This window comes from Hydra viridissima, unplaced genomic scaffold (assembly GCF_058129835.1).
Source record: "Hydra viridissima isolate aposymbiotic clone 2 unplaced genomic scaffold, HvirCarnegie_v1 scaffold_3, whole genome shotgun sequence".
NCBI classification, from domain to species: Eukaryota; Metazoa; Cnidaria; class Hydrozoa; order Anthoathecata; family Hydridae; genus Hydra; species Hydra viridissima.
In genome coordinates, this window is record NW_028324302.1 from 35,796 (window position 1) to 57,787 (window position 21,992).

General features: G+C 35.4%; 1 protein-coding gene across 1 annotated transcript; it reads left to right on the forward strand.

Annotated features, from left to right (window-relative positions):
* The first annotated feature begins 6,127 nt into the window (after positions 1–6,127).
* On the forward strand, positions 6,128–12,584 carry LOC149890466 (uncharacterized). The gene is made up of 5 exons (XM_090081427.1): positions 6,128–6,196; positions 8,556–11,375; positions 11,609–11,674; positions 11,934–11,990; positions 12,153–12,584. Exons 2-5 carry the CDS (start codon positions 8,585–8,587, stop codon positions 12,470–12,472), a joined length of 3,234 nt encoding a protein of 1,077 aa, XP_089937553.1. The 5' UTR covers positions 6,128–6,196; positions 8,556–8,584; the 3' UTR covers positions 12,473–12,584.
* The last annotated feature ends 9,408 nt before the right edge of the window (positions 12,585–21,992 follow it).

Sequence of the window (21,992 nt, forward strand, 5' to 3'; positions counted from 1 at the left end):
TACGTTTGTCTTATATTTTATTTTATCTTTTTGTGTTCTGTGATGTCAAGCTACATAAGCTAAACTTTAAAGAGGAAAACTACGCTAACCTTTCTTTGAAAAACTATTCAAAAAGGACCTAAATCGATATAGATAGCTCACGATTTTAAAAAGTTGCATATAGTCATCTTCTTCTTCAGCAAAGTATCGAGGCTTTTTATGGATTTTTACTCTCTTATTTACCCAAATTTGCGCAAAGGACTTTACTTAATTCAACTTAAACATGTCTAGTAGATTATTAAGTTGTTTGTTTTTTATGCAGCCTAACTTTAGTTTCATTTATATTTTATTTTACGTTTATCTGATATTTTATCTTGTCTTTTTGTGTGTTGTTTTGTCAAGCTACATAAGCTAAACTTAAAAGTGGAAAACTACGCTAACCTTTCTTTGAAAATCTATTCAAAAACTGCCATAGACATAAGCTAGATTTAAAAGAGGAAGACTACGCTATTTATGCTTTTAAAAAACTTTCGAAAAATACCTTAATCCATTGAGATAGTACACGAATTTACAAAGTTGTATCTAGTCATCCACTTCTTCTATAGCAAAGTAGCGAGGCTTTTTATGCACTTTTGCGTTCTAATTTATCTCTGTTTACGCATATGGTTTTTGTTTATTTCTATGTAATGAAATACAAAAGAGTATTTTGTTAAAGATTATGCTGCAGGAGCTGCGTAAAAAAACTCTGGCGACCTTGCCTTAAGAAAAAAGCAACTGAAAGACATGTGCGCCTTAGAAAATTCAAATCGCGATTCACCAAATTAAAAGACGAAAAGAACGAACTTTAAAAGCTCTCACTAGACATTTGTGTTTATGATAGGCAATGCAGTTTTTGATTTTATGCAGCCTAACATTTTTTTCATCTATATCTTATTTTACGTTTATCTTATACTTTATCTTGCCTTTTTGAGTTTAGTATTTTATGATGTCATGCTAAATAAACTATACTTTGCTAATTTTTATTTGAAAAAATATTCAAAAACTACCTGAATTATAAGCTAGATCTAAAAGAGGAAAACTACGCTAACTTTTCTTTAAAAAAATATTTAAAAACTACCTTAAACATAAGCTATATCCAAAAGAGGAAAACTATGCCAACTTTTCTTTAAAAAAAAATTTAAAAACTACCTTAAACATAAGCTATATCCAAAAGAGGAAAACTATGCCAACTTTTCTTTAAAAAAATATTTAAAAACTACCTTAAACATAAGCTAGATCTAAAAGAGGAAAACTACGCTAACTTTTCTTTGAAAAAATACTCAAAAACTACCTTAAACATAAGCTAGATCTAAAAGAGGAAAACTACGCTAACATTTCTTTGAAAAAATATTCGAAAACTACCTTTAAACATGATTTAGATTTAATAGATGAAAACTACGCTAACATTTCTTTGAAAAAACATTCAAAAACTACCTTTAAACATGATTTAAATTTAAAAAAGGAAAACTACGCTAACATTTCTTTGAAAAAACATTCAAAAAGTACCTTAATCGAAAGAGATAGCACACGAAATTAAAAAGTTGCATCTAGTCATCCGTTTCTTCTTCATCAAAGTAGCGAGGCGTTTATGCACTTTTTATTCTCTAATTTATCTCTACTTACGCAAATGGCTTTTGTTTATTTCAATGTAAAACTTTTCAAAAGAGTATTTTGTTAAAGATTATGCTGCAGGAGCTGTGTAAGAAAACTCTGGTGACCTTTCTAAAAAGCAACTAAAGTAGATGTGCGCCTAAAAAAATCCAAATTGCGATTCACTAAATTAAAAGACATATACAACAAACTTTAAAAGTGAAACTATTCTTACAAGCGTATTTGGTAAAGATGAAATGTTCTTATGACATTTTAACGTTACGAAAAGGATTTTCTTCTGTTCAAATATTTATTACAATTTAAAGTGTTAAATAATGTTACAGAAACGACCTAAAACGCCTGTTGTATTAATTTAAACGAACAAAATAGATAAAAAAAAAAGAAAAACTATCATTAAAAAAAAAAAAGAAAAAAAGAAAAGAAATAGAAGTTGAGGAAAAATAAAAATAAGAACTTCTAACAAAGAGCTCTTCTTTTTATTTTTCAGATTTTAGATGCTTAATTCCTTGAATGAAAAGTTCAACTGATGACCCACTACTAAGGTTGTTCCTAGCCTTCCGTTCTCAAACTAGGCCATTCTGAGAGGCTGTTTGATTAAGTACCGTTGATAGTAGTATCGCACGTAAGAGACTTCTAAAACTCTGATTATTAATTCCTTGAATGAAGAGATGACTTCATACTCACTAACGAGGTTGTTCTTAGCCATCCGTTCTTAAACTAAGCAAAACAGTGAAGTTGTTTGATTAAGTATCACAGTTTGCTGATTTGCACATGCACCATTGCCGAAACTGTGATGCTTGGTTCCTTGATTGGATTGAAGAAGCTCATCACCATGCTTTTTACAAGCTGTCCGTTGTTATGTTTTGCAATTCAGTGGTTCTGTTTTGCAATTCATTTTCTGTTTGTTTAAGTATCATCGATGGTGGTGTCGTGCATGCAAACTTTCCGAAACTCTGATGCTTGTTTTTCTTGAATGGAGAGATGAGCTTATACTTTAGGTGACTTTTAAAACTGCAGTAATTAGTGCCTCGAATGGAAAAACCCTAACTCATTCATTACAGACCAAAGTTGTTCCTGGCCATCCGTTAACATATTAGGCAACAGTACAGCGAAGCTGTTTGTTTTACAAGCTTTTGTCGTTTCGAGAAATCACTACATTAAGCATTCGATGGTGATACACTACTGATGGCCAGGTTCTGATTTTCGAATGAAAAGAAGAGTCGCATCCGACCACCGGTCGGCTTTCGACGCAAAACAGCTGTACATACTCGTCCAACGTCCAGTGACTAACTGTTGCAACGAGAAAGTTAGCTTTATTTGTCGTGCAGATTGTCCGCATTGACGTAAAATGCTAGAAATTTGCTGAACGCTCGGTTTGCGCCGCCCAAGAGTCATTCTGTTTCTGCGTTGCCAGCATCTGTCGGCTAAATACAACTGTAGACTCCGCGCAAGCTTTTTCACCGCAAAAGTTGTACAGAGCCACACCGAAGGCTAAAATCGACTTTAAGGTCGAAGGTTAAAATCGACCCTAGAGGTTTGAAAACGACGTCACTAAATTTTCAAGACATCATCGAAGAAAATTACGGCGGCCAGATGCAACTCTTAGTACTAACTCTACTAATCTTAGTACGTTAAGCATTCCAGTCGAGAGATCAGACGTTTTTTCGTCACCTAAGAGACCGGCCGATGCGTTTGCGACGCTGCGGAAAGAAAGAAGATGGCAAACCACAGGGTTGTTACCGTAACAAACCTCCGTGAGTACCTCCATCTCGAGTGGCTTTTGAAGAAACGTTCGTTTTAAACTCAAAGGGATGGTTGTTAAAGCTCACAAACGCCTGGTTAACGATTTTCTAACGGCAGACACCGTGTTTACAATGGATACAGACCGATTAACTGAGCCCAAAGCGCAAGATCTATCAGAAAACTCCTCTAGGTCGATGCAACGAGACGACTAGACACGTGCGTCTAAAGGCATTTTACAATTGAAGGACGCCCCTCGTGGGCCCTTTAACCTTAACACTAAACTCCTGCTTGATATCCTCGTCCCCAGGTTTCCAAACCGTAACCCCAACCCCCTCTAATCCTAACCCCCTTACCCTCTAACTCTCCCCCCTCAAAAAAACAAAAAACATAAAAAAGCAAACAAAACGAAAAAAAACTTGCTTCCCTCCTCCCTTTTAGCTCTAGGATGCAATACCTTTTTGCCGCCCTCCGCTAGAAGGGAGTAGGGAGTAACGAAAGCTTGACATCAAAGTAGCGTTTCGTATGAGATTTGTTTGCCAAAATTTGAGCGTTTTTAAAAAAGCCAAGACTTCGTCAGAGGGGTTTCTTCTTTTCTCCTAAAGCTATCGATCGATTAAAAAGCTCAAAGCAAAGAAATTCAAAACAAAATACAAAAACGGGAAGTTTTAGTTTCTGCACCACAAGCCAAGCACTAGTTCAAACTGGAGATAATAAAAGGAAATCGAATGATCTCACTTCTCAAACCACTGAGCTGCCATTGGTTGGCTGTTTAATCGTTGCGATTGGTCGGCAGTTTTATCGTTGGAGACCGTTGAGAGATATAAAAAGAATTTTTTTTTTGAGCACAACATTAAACGTTAAATCGTTAGATGTTGTTATAAAGGCACCATTAGAATGCGATGTCCTCAAATATTTTCCTCGATATTTTAATAAGTAAAAAAAAAAAAAAAAACAAAGTCTTGCAACTGGCGAAAACTTTCAATAAGCAAACAAAGCAACAACTTTCCTTTCGAGTTTTTTACATTTTAAACAAAAGACAAACAAAGAAAAAAAACAAACAAAAACAAAAACAAAAAAACAAAACAGAAAAGGGAGAATGAGTGAGTCGACTGATTTCGCTCAACTGTCTTAAACGAGAAGTCATAAACGTTTGCTTGTGCCAGCAAGTTGCAAATTAAGTTGTAAATGAACTGCACCGCAAAAACTTAACCACAGTTTATTAAGCATATTAAGCCTTTGCTGACATGTTAAGACATTTTAAGCCTTTGCTATTATCATGAGGCTTTTGCTCCACGAGCCAAAAAAATACGCTAGAGTTGACAAACTGCATCGCGGTCGAAAAGTGTAATTACGCCAACACTTTAATCCGTTTTAAGCATTTCGTTTTCGCACGAAAAACAATTAAAGCAGCTCGTTGAGCTTAACGACGTTCGTATTTTTTTTCAAAGCCAAAACTTCGGCTATAAGTAGAGTAAAGAGGCACTTCGAAAAACAACAAAGCTGTTCGCAGTCGATAGCAACGAGCGACAACATCTCTGCGAGTCTGGCATCAAGGTAAACAGTTTTTTTACATTTCCATTTGTTAGTGCCACTTTTGTGTACATTATGTATTCAAAAATTTCTTGCGGACGCTAGATTTTTCGTTTTCAATGAACAACAGTTGCAACCTCTAGCCGTTTGCTAAAACAGCTTGCTAGGACAACCAAATCAATCATATGTTGTGAAAATTTCTTTTTGTTCAACTGACTAAGGAAGATCGAGCGAACGCTTTTTTTTTATATAACTTGTTTGTATCATATTGCTATTAAGAAAACAGCGTTGTGTATACTAAACGTGACATAATTGGCAATTATCCGTAACTAAAAATAAGATAGAAATTACAAACTTGATACCATATTTTAATTACTGTAACAAAACTAGACGTCATCGCGTGAGAAAATAAATGTTTATGACACATAACCTATTTTTTTGTTTTTTTTTTCTTCTCTTTTTTCCTTTTAATCTCTTTTCTTTCGTCCAAAAAGCGTTTTGATTTTTGCCTCGCCACAAGCGATGAAATCGATAAAAAAACCTGCTCGGACATTCTCAATTCTCAACAACAAAAGCAATCAAAGTTCTAGCTCTCGAGCACGTGCGCCAACAGGTTGATGAAACCGTTCAAATATGCTCGATCGCTAGAATTTAAAAAAAAGAAACAAGCCAGAAACAAACCAAAATAAAAAAAACAAAAACAAAAGTGAACATCTTTAGAACGCTTAAATTTTATAAAATATTTTCCTCTGCGTTTTTAACCAGCTAAACTGTCGTAAAGTTTTTTCGGTGCAGTTCATTTAAAAAACTTAGTTTTCAACTTTTAAACGTTTTAGACTTCTCGTTTAAGGCAGTCGAAAGAAATGAGTCGACTCACTCTCTCTCTCTCTCTCCCTTTTCGGTTTTGTTTTTGTTTACTTGTTTTTGTTTTTTCTTCGTTTGCCTTCGTTTGCCTTTGTTTGCTTTTGGAAAAGTTGTCGCCATGCGAGACTTAGTTTTTTTTTGGCTCAACTTGTGATTAAGTGAAGTTCTAGTCTTGAAAGTGTGCAAAGTGTGGGCCAATCTGGTGGCTGGAGTGATGACACGTGAATGCTGGAAATTCCAGACTTTGAGCGGATTCAGCGTACATAGAAAGAAAATGTAACATTCACGTGGGTCTCTCCTAAGCTTGCCATTGGTCGGTCTGCTGGCCTTAAGTACCCCCCCCCCCCCCCTCAACGTCACGTTTGCTCAACTTTCTCGGTCTTTGGCGCCCAAAGAAAGCTCGAGGAAGGATAAAAATGGCGAGGTTTCGGTACTGCGTTTTCTATTTTTCCTATTTGTTTTTGTTTGTTTGTTTGTTTCGTTTGTTTGTTTATTTATTTAATTGTATTTTTGTTTGTTTCGTTCGTTTGTTTGTTTGTTTGTTTCGTTTGCTTCGTTTGTTTCGTGATGTTTTGTTTTCCCTTCTTGATGGCACAAAACAGAAGCAAACAAGACTTTCGGTTATGTTCGGTTATATTCGGTTCAATAAAAGTTTGTTGGTTTCTGCACAACAGCAACAACAAAAGTCCCTCTGTCCCTCAAAAGCAGTTTCTCCTCTGTCTTAAAGAAGAGCCTCTTTGTAATCGATCTTGTCTGAATGCAGCTCTCCTTTTGCCTACAGGTTTTTATTCCAACCCTTTTGTTGTTGTTAGTGCCATTGACACTTGTGTCAGCCATGTTGTTGTTATTGTTATACTCTGTAAAAGCAGTTGTTGCTGTTGTACTTGTTTGTTGTTTCTAAAGACACTGTTGTTGCTGCTGTTAGTAATCACCCACTTGGCTTGTATTTTTGTTTTTTGTTTTTGTTTTTTGTTTTATTTATAAACACTCTCTGAGTAAGTGATGCTGTTGCTGTTGTTGTTGTTATAGTTGCAATGAGTGTTTGTTAATGTTCCCCCACTTGGCTTGTATTTTTGTTTTCTGTTTTGTTTTTTGTTTTTTGTTTTTTTTTTTTCTCAACACTCTCTGAGTAAGTGATGCTGTTGCTGTAGTCGTTGTTATAGTTGCAATGAGTGTTTGTTAATGTTCACCAACTTGGCATGTTTATAATCTATTTTATTTTATCAACACTCTCTGAGTCAGTGATGGTGTTGCTGTTGCTGTTGTTCTTATTCTTATTATAGCTGCAATGAGTGTTTGTTAATGTTCACCAACTTGGCTTGTTTATAAATTATTTTATTTTATCAACACTCTCTGAGTCAGTGATGCTGATGGTGTTGTTGTTATTATGCTTGCAATAAGTGTTGTTAATGTTCACCCACTTTGCTTGTTTTGTTTGTGCTTTTGTTTTTGTTTATCAACACCCTTTGAGTCACTGATGCTGTTGCTGTTGGTGTTATTATAGTTGCAATGAGTGTTAATGTTCACCCACTTTGCTTGCTTTATTTGTTTGTTGTTGTTTTTTTATCAACACCCTGCGAGTTAGTGATGCTGTTGCTGCTTTTGTTATTTTACTTGTAGTTATAGTTGTTACTGTTTAGCCACTTTGCTTGTTTTTTAATCTGTTTTATTTTATCACCACTCTCTGAGTCAGTGATGATGTTGCTGATGCTGTTGTTGTTATTTTACTTGCAATGATAGCTGTTACTGTTCAGCCACTTTGCTTGTTTTTTTTGTTTGTTTGTTTGTTTGTTTGTTTGTTTGTTTTTTTATATATCCTCTGAGTTAGTGATGCTGTTGCTGATGCTGTTGTTGTTATTATGCTTTCAATGAGAGCTGTTACTGTTCACCCACTTTGTTTGTTTATAGTCTGTTTTATTTTATCAACACTCTCTGAGTCAGTGATGCTGATGCTGATGCTGTTGTTGTTATTATGCTTGCAGTGAGAGTTGTTACTGTTCACCCACTTTGCTTGTTTATTATCTATTTTATTTTGTCAACACTCTCTGAGTCAGTGATGCTGATGCTGTTGTTGTTATTATGCTTGCAATGAGAGTTGTTACTGTTCACCCAATTTGCTTGTTTTGTTTTTTTATTTGTTTTTTTTTTTTTTGTTTGTTTTTGTTTTGCTTGTTTTTTTTTATCAATACCCTCTGAGTCAGTGATGCTGTTGCTGTTGTTGTTGTTGTTGTTGTTGTTGTTGTTGTTGTTGTTGTTGTTGTTGTTGTTATACATGCAATGATTGTTGTTACGGTTCAGCCACATTGCTTGTTTTTTTAATCTGTTTTGTTTTGTCAACACTCTCTGAGTCAGTGATGCTGATGCTGTTGTTATTATGCTTGCAATGAGAGTTGTTACTGTTGTAGTTATGTCTGTCATTTGTCCTTGTTAGCAAGTTCTATTTGCCCTCTCTTGCCTTTTTTCAACACAGTTTCTTTCTTTGAGTCATATGGTTGCGAGATCCTCTCAAACTCCATCTCTTTATTTATTTGTTTCTTTTTTTTTTTTTTTTCTCATTCTCCTTCTCATAATAGCAATCACTGCTGCCACCATGCATGTAATGCTAGTTGCTCTCATTCTTTTTCATTTGCTAGTGGAAACTTTGTTTCTTCTTGTTGCTCTCTTTTCTTTCTTTTTTCTCTTTTGCAGAGGATTCGAAAAAACACAGCTCTTCCCTGCAGTTGTAAACATTCCAGGATTGGATGCAGGCAGAAGAAAAACACTCTCACTAACTGTTTTCTTTTTTTTAGCATAAACCGTTGCAAACAAACACCTGAACATGTCTTCTTCACAAGAAAACAACACTGTTGTTGCCCCTTCTCCGAACTCTAAAGCGAAAAAAAAGAAAAGAAGGCAGTCACAAGAACAGAGAGACTTAAAGCTCAAAAGCAAAGTCAGGGCCGCATTAGTTGCAGCGTGTGGCTCCGTAAACAGGGTTGTACCTTTCTATGGTACCAAGAAGAGGTACGCTGTTAGCTGTCCGATGCCTTTGTGCAAACATTCCTCCACAAGCATTAAAAGACACTTGACTAAAAAAGATCATTCTTGGACTTTGGATGAAGCTTCCATCTTTTACTCTGCAATGGTCAGGAAGTTTCAGCATGCTCGTCTCGAACGCAAGTCCGGCTGTCCAAAACCTTACCCCTGTTTGCAATGTTGGAAGTATTACGACCGACTGGACATACACTTGAAAGAGACTCATTTCTACGATTCCAAGACGATCAAACAAAAGATTGCAGAGGCAAAGCGGTACGACAACGACAAGCTCTATGTCCCTCAATTTATTCGACCTGCCTTCTTTGGTATTAAGCCAGTAGCTGAACAAGCGTCTGCATCAGGCTCTGCATCCTCTGCTCCTGGGCCTTCCTCCTCTTTTTCTTCTCCGGTTCTTTCCTCTGATCCTCTTTTAAGCTTGCCCTCATCAGTTGCTGGTTCGTCCGAGGCTCCTTCTGCAAACCACTGCACCTCTGTAGAAAACAAAGAGCTGAACACCGAATCCGTCCTAGACTCTGATTTTAATTCCTTAAAGCACTTGGTTTCCAACTCAACCGTCTTGACAGAAGATAAGAGACTCTTGTTTCAGCTGGACAAAGATGCTTTTCACTTTTATTACCAGTCAGCAGATGAGCTCTTCAGAGATTTTGAAAAGTGGCTTGTGGTAGCCAACAACAACACTTTGTCACAAGCAAAGATCTACAAAAATGCAGTTGTTGAAATATTGACATGTTGTGACAGCACGCTGACGCTGCACCCGAACGCTCTCACCAATTCCAACGTTTTGGAGGATAGATACTTTTCCATGCACTTTAAAAACATTCAGCTCAATTCCAAGCTGAGTGAACTTGACCAAACAAAAGCCATGTCTTGTCACACGTTGTACAACCGCCTTGTCTACCTTTGTCTCCTGTTTCGTTTCAGTGAAGCCAGGAATGTCTATTTCGGACTTTCTCATGAGGCCATCCGACGTTTGCGCTGCAAGGTGGAGGAGTTACAAAAAGTGCTGAGGCCCTTTCGTTCTTTGAGGAGGAGCCTTGTGAAAAGCAAAAAATGCATCAACATCATCAATGTCAGTTTGCTGAACGAATATGGCAAGTCTGCATACGTAAGACAGTTAGTGGAATCGATTAGAAAGCCGTCTCTTACACCGACTAGAGACAATGCTGTGTCTCTACGAAACCATCTTCTGCTCTCTGTCACTGTAATTAACAGTTTAAGAAAATCTAACATTGCTCTTTTAAACATTAGAGACTACATGGCTGCTGAGAAGAGTGAGTGTGGATATTGCATTGTGCAAGAGCGCTACAAAACAGCATACAAGTACGGAGCCAAAAACATTCTAGTGCCGAACGACTTGAAAGTGTTGATCGATATTTATTTGCTGAGATACAGAGACCTTCTTGTCAACGACTCTCACTACATGGCTGCAGACACCAAGACTGTTTTGGAGTTGAGCGACTGCTACAGGCCCCTTTTTCCATCGATGAGACCCAACAAAGACGAATGTGTGACACTCGGTGCAACTAGAGTGCCTGTTTACCAGATGGGTTCCTCTGCTATCTCCTCTTGCCTGACGTCCTGCTTCAGAAAAAGCCAAGTAAACATTCCCATGAAGCGTCTTACTCCCACTTGCATTCGCGGTTCGATAGCCACTTACTTTGCCAACAACAGCAAAGAAGATCGCGAGCGGTTCGCTACACTCTACATGAAGCACAGCAGGAACACAATGGATAGCTTTTATGTGTCCCAGTGGAACGCTGCAGAGGAGTTGCGCTTTGCCCTGGGCATCGGACAGTCCTTCGGAGTCATAGAGTCTTTGACTGTTGAAAAGTCTGAGAGACCACCAAAGAAGGAGAAGGATGTGATGGACTGGCTCCAAACTAATGCAGAGGAGTACGGTTTTCATGAGGTTGAGGACATCTTTGAGGAAGATTTAGACTCCGGTTCTGACTCTGAAGAATGTGCTGCTACTTTCAGCTGTACCACAGTGGTTCCGTTTGCTCCAGCTGTAGAAAACAATGTTCCTTTAGAGGATAGCAACGACCATGCTGTAGATTTCTTGTGTGAACCTACCTCAACTCCTGTTTCGTCTGTTCCATCTGAACAAACAATCGCTGGTCCAGTTCTTGAACTATCCCCTGCTCTTGCACAACTAGTTCCTAATGAACAAACTGTTTGTATGGATGTAGATCAGACTCTAGCTGTTCCTGTTGGCACAGCTTGTTCTCCTCTTGCATTAACATTATTTCCTGATGAACCGGATTTTATTGAACACCATGCAAATCTTTCTCCAGTTTACTTTAGTGAGCAAGTGGTTGCCAAACCTGTTTCTGCTTCTCCTTCTCAGCAAGTCGCTTTCTGTCCTTCAAAAGAGGTCTTTTCTGTTCCTCTGACTCCTAGCCTTGTTGCTTTTCAGCAAACATTGGCCAAACCCAGTTTGTTTCTTTCATCTGATCCAGTTTCAGCTGTTCCAGTCCAACAGGCTGGTACTGTTCTTGCAAAGCAGCTCTCACCTTATGCTGTTCAATCTGTTGGTAGCCTATTTAGCCAAAGTCTTGCCTCTACATCCAGAGGTAAATTCTTTTTGATTTTTGATTTTTGACTTTTATGCAAATCTCAACAAGCTTTCAAAAAATGAAAATGCCCAAATCAACTCCTTGCCCTATTTTTATTGTTAAAGCTGTAAAAAAAACAAAACAAACCAAAAAAACAACACAGAAGTGTGTATGTATTTGTTGCAGGACTAATTCTGTGATTGCTTAAATGTTTATACAAGTGAATGATACTTAAACTGATTATGTTTTAGAAGTAAAAGATCCAAGAAGAAAAAAAATCAAGTTGGAAATGCCATCTTTCACTCAAGAACTCATCGGTAATGTAAAACCTAATTTATACAAAGATATATAAATACAAACCTCTTCTTGCACAATTTCAGATGGTTAACTGTTAACAAAAACTAGCCATCATTGCTAAGTGCACTTTTAGAAAGTTGTGTCTACCCGATTTCTAATGATGAAGTTAGAAACATGACCGTTAGAAATCATGCACAGCTTGTTATCATCTCTAACACTTAGAAACTGTTGATGGTTTTTATGAATTAGAAAAATGAACATGGTTTTATTTTATTTCAGGATCAACTCAGCCAAGAACAAAGGAAAACAAAGCAGAAGTTAGCCAATGCCATTTAGGTAATCTTTCAAAAACCAGTTATTGCTATCAGTGCAAACAATAAGGTCAACAAAAAAAAAATAAATAAAAAAAAAAACAGAATAAATCTTGTCTTACTTCAGAACCAAATGAATATTTGATTTAATCACTTTGTGTTATGACTTGAGTTTGTAAAATTTTAGATGAAATAGTTGAAAAGCTGAATGCTTGCCCTGGCCACAACGAATGGTTCAACACCAGAAGTTTTCCACGATGTGCAGCTTTGGTGTTGGCATACATCTTGCAAGACGTGTTTACAGATGTAAGCTCAAGTTGCTCGTACAAAGATTACCTTGGCATCTTGGCAAATCATAGCAGTGACAAGCTCATTCATGTCTTGCAAAAGTACTCCTACCAAAGCCATATTAAAGACAAAATTAAAAACATGAAGCTAAAAATTCAAAAAGAGGGTAGTTTAGAAAAGTTTGTTCAATATGGCAATATCGTGAGACCATTTATGTAGTTTAGATAAGTTTGTTCAGTTTGGCAATAAAGATGGGCCTTTTGTGTAGTTTGTTTTATCTATGCTTTTGCAAATATTTTTATCTGTTTCGCTAAAGACATAATAAACAAGAAGTTCTGTTAAACTGTTCTCACATTTCTTATTTAAAGATAGTTCAAACTTTTTTTTATCTTTAAAAAAAAAAGAAGTCGTTTTGTTATTCTGTGAAAACTTTTAATAGAGTTGCATTTAGAATTACTTCTGATGTTTTTAAGAGTTTGTTAAAAAGCAAAATAATATTTCCTGTGATGTTAAACTGCATAAGTGAAATTTAAAAAAGGAAAACTGCTCCAAACATTTTTCGGAAAAAGAAATCAAAACGTTCCTTATTTTAAAAGATCTAGACATCCATTTCTTCTTCAGCAAAATAGCGAGGCTTTTTTATGAACTCTTACTCTCTATTTTTTCATATATTTACACAAAGGATTTTATTTAGTTCAATGTAAACATACATAGAAGTATATTATGTTTTTTGTTTGTTTGTTTTTTTTTATGCAGTCTAACTTTTGTTTCACTTCTATTTTATTTTACGTTTATCTTGTATTTTATCATGCCTTATTGGTTTTTGCGTTTTGTGATGTCAAGCTGCGTAAGCTAAACTTAAAAGAGGAAAACTACGCTAACTTTTCTTTGAAAAAATATTCAAAAAGTACCTTAAACGAAAGAGAAAGCACACGAATCTTGCCATTCAATTCTTCTTCTGCAAAGTAGCGAGGCTTTTTATGTACTTTTGCTCTCTAATTTATCTCTATTTACGCAAAGGGTTTTATTTCAATGTAAACACGTATAAAAGAATACTTTGTTAAAAATAATTTTAAAGGAGTTGCGTAAAAAAAACGTCTGAATAAAGTTTCTTTACAAAAAAAAACAACTAAGAAACAAGCGCGCCTAAGAAAAACCAGATCGCGATTCACTAAGTCAATAGACGAAAGAAACAAACTTTAAAAGGTCTTTCTAGACAACAAGTTCTATTTTTGGCAATGCAGTTTTTGTATTTATGCAACCTAACTTTTGTTTGACTTCTATTTTATTTTACGTTTACCTTGTATTTTATCTTGCCTTTTTGTGTTTTGTGATGTCAAGCTACATAATCTAAACTTAAAAGAAGGAAACTAGGCTAACTTTTCTAGTAGAATATTATGTTGTTGGTTTTGTATGCAGCCTAACTTTAGTTTCATCTATATTTTATTTTGCGTTTATCTTATATTTTATCTTGTCTTTTTGAGTTTTGTATTTTGTGATGTCAAGCTACATAATTTAAACTTAAAAGAAGAAAACTAGGCTAACTTTTCTTTGAAAAATTGTTCAAAAACTACCTTACACCGATAGAGATAGCTCACGAATTTAAAAAGTTGCATCTATTCATCTTCTTCTTCAGCAAAGTAAAGCTTTTTATGCACTTTTACTCTCTAACTTACCTATATTTGCGTAAAGGATTTTATTTAATTCAATTTAAACATAACTAGTAGAATATTATGTTGTTGGTTTTGTATGCAGCCTAACTTTAGTTTCATCTATATTTTATTTTGCGTTTATCTTATATTTTATCTTGTCTTTTTGAGTTTTATATTTTGTGATGTCAAGCTACATAAGCTAAACTTTAAAGAGGAAATTTACGCTAACCTGTCTTTGAAAAACTATTCAAAAACTACCTTTAACAAAGTAGCGAGGCTTTTTATGCGTTTTTACTCTCTAACATACCTATTTTTGCGCAAAGGATTTTATTTAATTCAATTTAAACATGCCTAGTAGATTATTATGTTGTTGTTTTTTTATGCAGCCTAACTTTAGCTACATCTATTTTTCATTTTACGTTTGTCTTATATTTTATTTTATCTTTTTGTGTTCTGTGATGTCAAGCTACATAAGCTAATGTTAAAAGAGGAAAGCTGCGCTAACCTTTCTTTGAAAAACTATTCGAAATCTATTTTTGAGATAATCTAGATTTAAAAGAGGAACACTACGCTAATTTTGCTTTGAAAAAACTCTCGAAAACTAACTTATTCGATAGAGATAGCACACAAATTTAAAAAATTGTATCTACTCATCCACTTCTTCTACAGCAAAGTACTGAGGCTTTTTATGCACTTTTATTCTCTAACATACCTATATTTGCGCAAAGGATTTTATTTAACTCAATGTAAACATACATAGAAGAGTATTGTTACCCGTTTATTTTATGCAGCCTAACTTTAGTTTCATCTATGCTTTATATTGCGTTTACCTTATATTTTATCTTGCCTTTGTTAGTTTTGTGTTTTGTTATGTCAAGCTTCATAATCTAATCTTAAAAGGGGAAAACTGCGCTAACTTTTCTTTGAAAAAGTACTCAAAAAGGACCTAAATCGATATAGATAGCTCACGATTTTAAAAAGTTGCAAATAGTCATCTTCTTCTTCAGCAAAGTATCGAGGCTTTTTATGGATTTTTACTCTCTTATTTACCCAAATTTGCGCAAAGGACATTATTTAATTCAACTTAAACATGCCTAGTAGATTATTATGTTGTTGGTTTTTTATGCAGTCTAAACTTTGTTTCATCTATATTTTACGATTAACTTATATTTTATCTTGCCTTTTTGAGCTTTGTGTTTTGTGATGTCAAGCTACATAGTCTAAACATAAAAGAGGAAAACTACGCTAAACTTGCTTTGAAAAACTATTCAAAAACTACCTTTAACAAAGTAGCGAGGCTTTTCATGCACTTTTACTCTCTAACATACCTACATTTGCGCAAAGGATTTTATTTAATTCAATTTAAACATGCCTAGTAGATTATTATGTTGTTGGTTTTTTATGCAGCCTAACTTTAGTTTCATCTATATTATGTTTTAGGTTTATCATATATTTTATCTTTTCTTTTTGAGTTTTGAGTTTTGTGATGCCAAGCAACTTAAGCTAAACTTAAAAGTGGAATGCTACGCTAACCTTTCTTTGAAAATCTATTCATAAACTACCCTAGACAAAAGCTAGATTTAAAAGAGGAAAACTACACTATTTTTACTTTGAAAAAACTTTCGAAAACTACCTTAATCGATAGAGATAGCACACGATTTTAAAAAATTGCATATAGTCATCCACTTCTTCTGCAGCAAAGTAGCGAGGCTCTTTATGCACTTTTTCTCACTAGTTTGCTTATATTTACGCAAAAGAATTCATTTAATTCAATCCAAACATATATAGAAGATTATTATTTCACCTACATTTTATTTTACGATTAACTTTTATATTACCTTTCCTTTTAGTGTTTTGTGTTTTGTGATGTCAAGCTACATAAGCTAAACTTTAAAGAGGAAAACTACGCTAAGCTTTCTTTGAAAAACTATTCAAAAACTACCTTAAACAAAGTAGCGAGGCTTTTTATGCACTTTTACTCTCTAACATACCTACATTTGCGCATAGGGTTTTATTAGATTCTAGTAGATTATTACGTTGTTGTTTTTTTATGCAGTCTAACTTTAGCTTCATCTATATTTTATTTCACGTTTATCTTATATTTTATTTTGTCTTTTTGAGTTTTGTGTTTTGTGATGTCAAGCTACATAAGCTAAACTTAAAAGAGGAAAGCTACGCTAACCTTTCTTTGAAAAGCTGTTCAAAAACTACCTTAGACATAATCTAGATTTAAAAGAGGAAGACTACGCTATTTTTGCTTTGAAAAAACTTTCGAAAACTACCTTAATCGATAGAGATAGCACAGGATTTTAAAAAGTTGTATCTAGTCATCCACTTCTTTCACAGCAAAGTAGCGAGGCTTTCTATGCACTTTTACTCTCTAACATACCTATTTTTGCGCAAAGGATTTTATTTAATTCAATTTAAACATGCCTAGTAGATTATTATGTTGTTGGTTTTTTATGCAGCCTAACTTCAGCTACATCTATTTTTCATTTTACGTTTGTCTTATATTTTATTTTATCTTTTTGTGTTCTGTGATGTCAAGCTACATAAGCTAAACTTTAAAGAGGAAAACTACGCTAACCTTTCTTTGAAAAACTATTCAAAAAGGACCTAAATCGATATAGATAGCTCACGATTTTAAAAAGTTGCATATAGTCATCTTCTTCTTCAGCAAAGTATCGAGGCTTTTTATGGATTTTTACTCTCTTATTTACCCAAATTTGCGCAAAGGACTTTACTTAATTCAACTTAAACATGTCTAGTAGATTATTAAGTTGTTTGTTTTTTATGCAGCCTAACTTTAGTTTCATTTATATTTTATTTTACGTTTATCTGATATTTTATCTTGTCTTTTTGTGTGTTGTTTTGTCAAGCTACATAAGCTAAACTTAAAAGTGGAAAACTACGCTAACCTTTCTTTGAAAATCTATTCAAAAACTGCCATAGACATAAGCTAGATTTAAAAGAGGAAGACTACGCTATTTATGCTTTTAAAAAACTTTCGAAAAATACCTTAATCCATTGAGATAGTACACGAATTTACAAAGTTGTATCTAGTCATCCACTTCTTCTATAGCAAAGTAGCGAGGCTTTTTATGCACTTTTGCGTTCTAATTTATCTCTGTTTACGCATATGGTTTTTGTTTATTTCTATGTAATGAAATACAAAAGAGTATTTTGTTAAAGATTATGCTGCAGGAGCTGCGTAAAAAAACTCTGGCGACCTTGCCTTAAGAAAAAAGCAACTGAAAGACATGTGCGCCTTAGAAAATTCAAATCGCGATTCACCAAATTAAAAGACGAAAAGAACGAACTTTAAAAGCTCTCACTAGACATTTGTGTTTATGATAGGCAATGCAGTTTTTGATTTTATGCAGCCTAACATTTTTTTCATCTATATCTTATTTTACGTTTATCTTATACTTTATCTTGCCTTTTTGAGTTTAGTATTTTATGATGTCATGCTAAATAAACTATACTTTGCTAATTTTTATTTGAAAAAATATTCAAAAACTACCTGAATTATAAGCTAGATCTAAAAGAGGAAAACTACGCTAACTTTTCTTTAAAAAAATATTTAAAAACTACCTTAAACATAAGCTATATCCAAAAGAGGAAAACTATGCCAACTTTTCTTTAAAAAAAAATTTAAAAACTACCTTAAACATAAGCTATATCCAAAAGAGGAAAACTATGCCAACTTTTCTTTAAAAAAATATTTAAAAACTACCTTAAACATAAGCTAGATCTAAAAGAGGAAAACTACGCTAACTTTTCTTTGAAAAAATACTCAAAAACTACCTTAAACATAAGCTAGATCTAAAAGAGGAAAACTACGCTAACATTTCTTTGAAAAAATATTCGAAAACTACCTTTAAACATGATTTAGATTTAATAGATGAAAACTACGCTAACATTTCTTTGAAAAAACATTCAAAAACTACCTTTAAACATGATTTAAATTTAAAAAAGGAAAACTACGCTAACATTTCTTTGAAAAAACATTCAAAAAGTACCTTAATCGAAAGAGATAGCACACGAAATTAAAAAGTTGCATCTAGTCATCCGTTTCTTCTTCATCAAAGTAGCGAGGCGTTTATGCACTTTTTATTCTCTAATTTATCTCTACTTACGCAAATGGCTTTTGTTTATTTCAATGTAAAACTTTTCAAAAGAGTATTTTGTTAAAGATTATGCTGCAGGAGCTGTGTAAGAAAACTCTGGTGACCTTTCTAAAAAGCAACTAAAGTAGATGTGCGCCTAAAAAAATCCAAATTGCGATTCACTAAATTAAAAGACATATACAACAAACTTTAAAAGTGAAACTATTCTTACAAGCGTATTTGGTAAAGATGAAATGTTCTTATGACATTTTAACGTTACGAAAAGGATTTTCTTCTGTTCAAATATTTATTACAATTTAAAGTGTTAAATAATGTTACAGAAACGACCTAAAACGCCTGTTGTATTAATTTAAACGAACAAAATAGATAAAAAAAAAAGAAAAACTATCATTAAAAAAAAAAAAGAAAAAAAGAAAAGAAATAGAAGTTGAGGAAAAATAAAAATAAGAACTTCTAACAAAGAGCTCTTCTTTTTATTTTTCAGATTTTAGATGCTTAATTCCTTGAATGAAAAGTTCAACTGATGACCCACTACTAAGGTTGTTCCTAGCCTTCCGTTCTCAAACTAGGCCATTCTGAGAGGCTGTTTGATTAAGTACCGTTGATAGTAGTATCGCACGTAAGAGACTTCTAAAACTCTGATTATTAATTCCTTGAATGAAGAGATGACTTCATACTCACTAACGAGGTTGTTCTTAGCCATCCGTTCTTAAACTAAGCAAAACAGTGAAGTTGTTTGATTAAGTATCACAGTTTGCTGATTTGCACATGCACCATTGCCGAAACTGTGATGCTTGGTTCCTTGATTGGATTGAAGAAGCTCATCACCATGCTTTTTACAAGCTGTCCGTTGTTATGTTTTGCAATTCAGTGGTTCTGTTTTGCAATTCATTTTCTGTTTGTTTAAGTATCATCGATGGTGGTGTCGTGCATGCAAACTTTCCGAAACTCTGATGCTTGTTTTTCTTGAATGGAGAGATGAGCTTATACTTTAGGTGACTTTTAAAACTGCAGTAATTAGTGCCTCGAATGGAAAAACCCTAACTCATTCATTACAGACCAAAGTTGTTCCTGGCCATCCGTTAACATATTAGGCAACAGTACAGCGAAGCTGTTTGTTTTACAAGCTTTTGTCGTTTCGAGAAATCACTACATTAAGCATTCGATGGTGATACACTACTGATGGCCAGGTTCTGATTTTCGAATGAAAAGAAGAGTCGCATCCGACCACCGGTCGGCTTTCGACGCAAAACAGCTGTACACACTCGTCCAACGTCCAGTGACTAACTGTTGCAACGAGAAAGTTAGCTTTATTTGTCGTGCAGATTGTCCGCATTGACGTAAAATGCTAGAAATTTGCTGAACGCTCGGTTTGCGCCGCCCAAGAGTCATTCTGTTTCTGCGTTGCCAGCATCTGTCGGCTAAATACAACTGTAGACTCCGCGCAAGCTTTTTCACCGCAAAAGTTGTACAGAGCCACACCGAAGGCTAAAATCGACTTTAAGGTCGAAGGTTAAAATCGACCCTAGAGGTTTGAAAACGACGTCACTAAATTTTCAAGACATCATCGAAGAAAATTACGGCGGCCAGATGCAACTCTTAGTACTAACTCTACTAATCTTAGTACGTTAAGCATTCCAGTCGAGAGATCAGACGTTTTTTCGTCACCTAAGAGACCGGCCGATGCGTTTGCGACGCTGCGGAAAGAAAGAAGATGGCAAACCACAGGGTTGTTACCGTAACAAACCTCCGTGAGTACCTCCATCTCGAGTGGCTTTTGAAGAAACGTTCGTTTTAAACTCAAAGGGATGGTTGTTAAAGCTCACAAACGCCTGGTTAACGATTTTCTAACGGCAGACACCGTGTTTACAATGGATACAGACCGATTAACTGAGCCCAAAGCGCAAGATCTATCAGAAAACTCCTCTAGGTCGATGCAACGAGACGACTAGACACGTGCGTCTAAAGGCATTTTACAATTGAAGGACGCCCCTCGTGGGCCCTAACCCTAACCCTAACCCTAACCCTAACCCTAACCCTAACCCTAACCCTAACCCTAACCCTAACCCTAACCCTAACCCTAACCCTAACCCTAACCCTAACCCTAACCCTAACCCTAACCCTAACCCTAACCCTAACCCTAACCCTAACCCTAACCCTAACCCTAACCCTAACCCTAACCCTAACCCTAACCCTAACCCTAACCCTAACCCTAACCCTAACCCTAACCCTAACCCTAACCCTAACCCTAACCCTAACCCTAACCCTAACCCTAACCCTAACCCTAACCCTAACCCTAACCCTAACCCTAACCCTAACCCTAACCCTAACCCTAACCCTAACCCTAACCCTAACCCTAACCCTAACCCTAACCCTAACCCTAACCCTAACCCTAACCCTAACCCTAACCCTAACCCTAACCCTAACCCTAACCCTAACCCTAACCCTAACCCTAACCCTAACCCTAACCCTAACCCTAACCCTAACCCTAACCCTAACCCTAACCCTAACCCTAACCCTAACCCTAACCCTAACCCTAACCCTAACCCTAACCCTAACCCTAACCCTAACCCTAACCCTAACCCTAACCCTAACCCTAACCCTAACCCTAACCCTAACCCTAACCCTAACCCTAACCCTAACCCTAACCCTAACCCTAACCCTAACCCTAACCCTAACCCTTTAACCTTAACACTATACGAACGCAATTTTTCATTGTCCCCAGGCTTCCAAACCGTAAAACCATCCCCCTCCAATCCTAACCCCGTAATTTTCTTACTCTTTCCCCCCCCCCCCCACCCCTCTTAATAAAAAAAAAAAAGTTTCCTTCTCTCTTTTTTTCTAGCTTTTAGCCGGCCCTCCGCTAGAAGGGAATAGGGAGTAACGAAGGTTTGACATCAAAGTAGCGTTTCGTATAAGATTTGTTTGGAAAAATTTGACAATTTTTATGAAAGCCAAGCACTAGTTCAAACTGGAGATAATAAAACGAAGTCGAATGATCTCACTTCTCAAACCACTGAGCTGCCATTGGTCGGCAGTTTCATGTTTGGAGACTATTGAGCTGCCATTGGTCGGCTGTTTAATCGTTGCGATTGGTCGGCAGTTTTATCGTTGGAGACCATTGAGAGATATAAAAGGCACTTTTTTTTTTTTTTTGAGCACAACATTAAACGCTTAATCGTTAGATCTTGTTACAAAGGCACCCTTAGAATGCCGAATTGAAAAAAAAAAACAAAAACCAAAACAAACAGAAAAAAAAAAAAAAATGAAACCGAAACGGGCATTCTTTTGAGCATAACGTTAAAAGCTAAGTCGTTAGAGGTTTTATTAAAAAGGCTCCTTTAGGATGCAAAAGACAAAAACGGAAAGTTTTGCTTTCCTGGCCACAAGCGATAAAATTGTTAGTAAAACGCACTCTAGCATTCTCACGTTTCAGACGTGACCCAATGTTCGAGTACTCGAACAGGTCCGCTCTACCGTGAATAAAGGTGGAACTAACACACACTACGAACTAGTCACTGTGTTGGTTTCCTGAAATTTCTACAGTCCATGAAACGTATCTTGTACAGAGTTCATAATTTTGGATCATGGGTGGGCTGCTCAAATGAGCACTCTGCCCAATTGAAACAAAGGAAAAAAAAGAAAAAAAAGAAAAAAGAAACCGAAACGGGCATTCTTTTGAGCATAACGTTAAAAGCTAAATCGTTAGATGTTTTATTAAAAAGGCACCTTTAGAATGCGATGTCCTAAAATATTTTCCTCGATATTTTAAAAAGTAAACAAATACAAAACTAAGCCTCACAACTGGCGACAACTTTCAATAAGCAAACAAAGCAACAACCTTCCTTTCGAATTCTTTATATTTTAAACGAAGACGAACAAACAAAAACACAAACAAAAACAAAAACACAAACAAAAACAAAAACACAAACAAAAACAAAAACACAAACAAAAACA

Excerpts from the sequence above, each read along its gene's own strand:
- LOC149890466 (XM_090081427.1), top strand. The coding sequence starts at position 8,585 with ATGTCTTCTTCACAAGAAAACAACACTGTTGTTGCCCCTTCTCCGAAC. Across the intron at positions 11,376-11,608 it reads TCTTGCCTCTACATCCAGAG|AAGTAAAAGATCCAAGAAGA; the intron begins GTAAATTCTTTT and ends ATTATGTTTTAG. Across the intron at positions 11,675-11,933 it reads TTTCACTCAAGAACTCATCG|GATCAACTCAGCCAAGAACA; the intron begins GTAATGTAAAAC and ends ATTTTATTTCAG.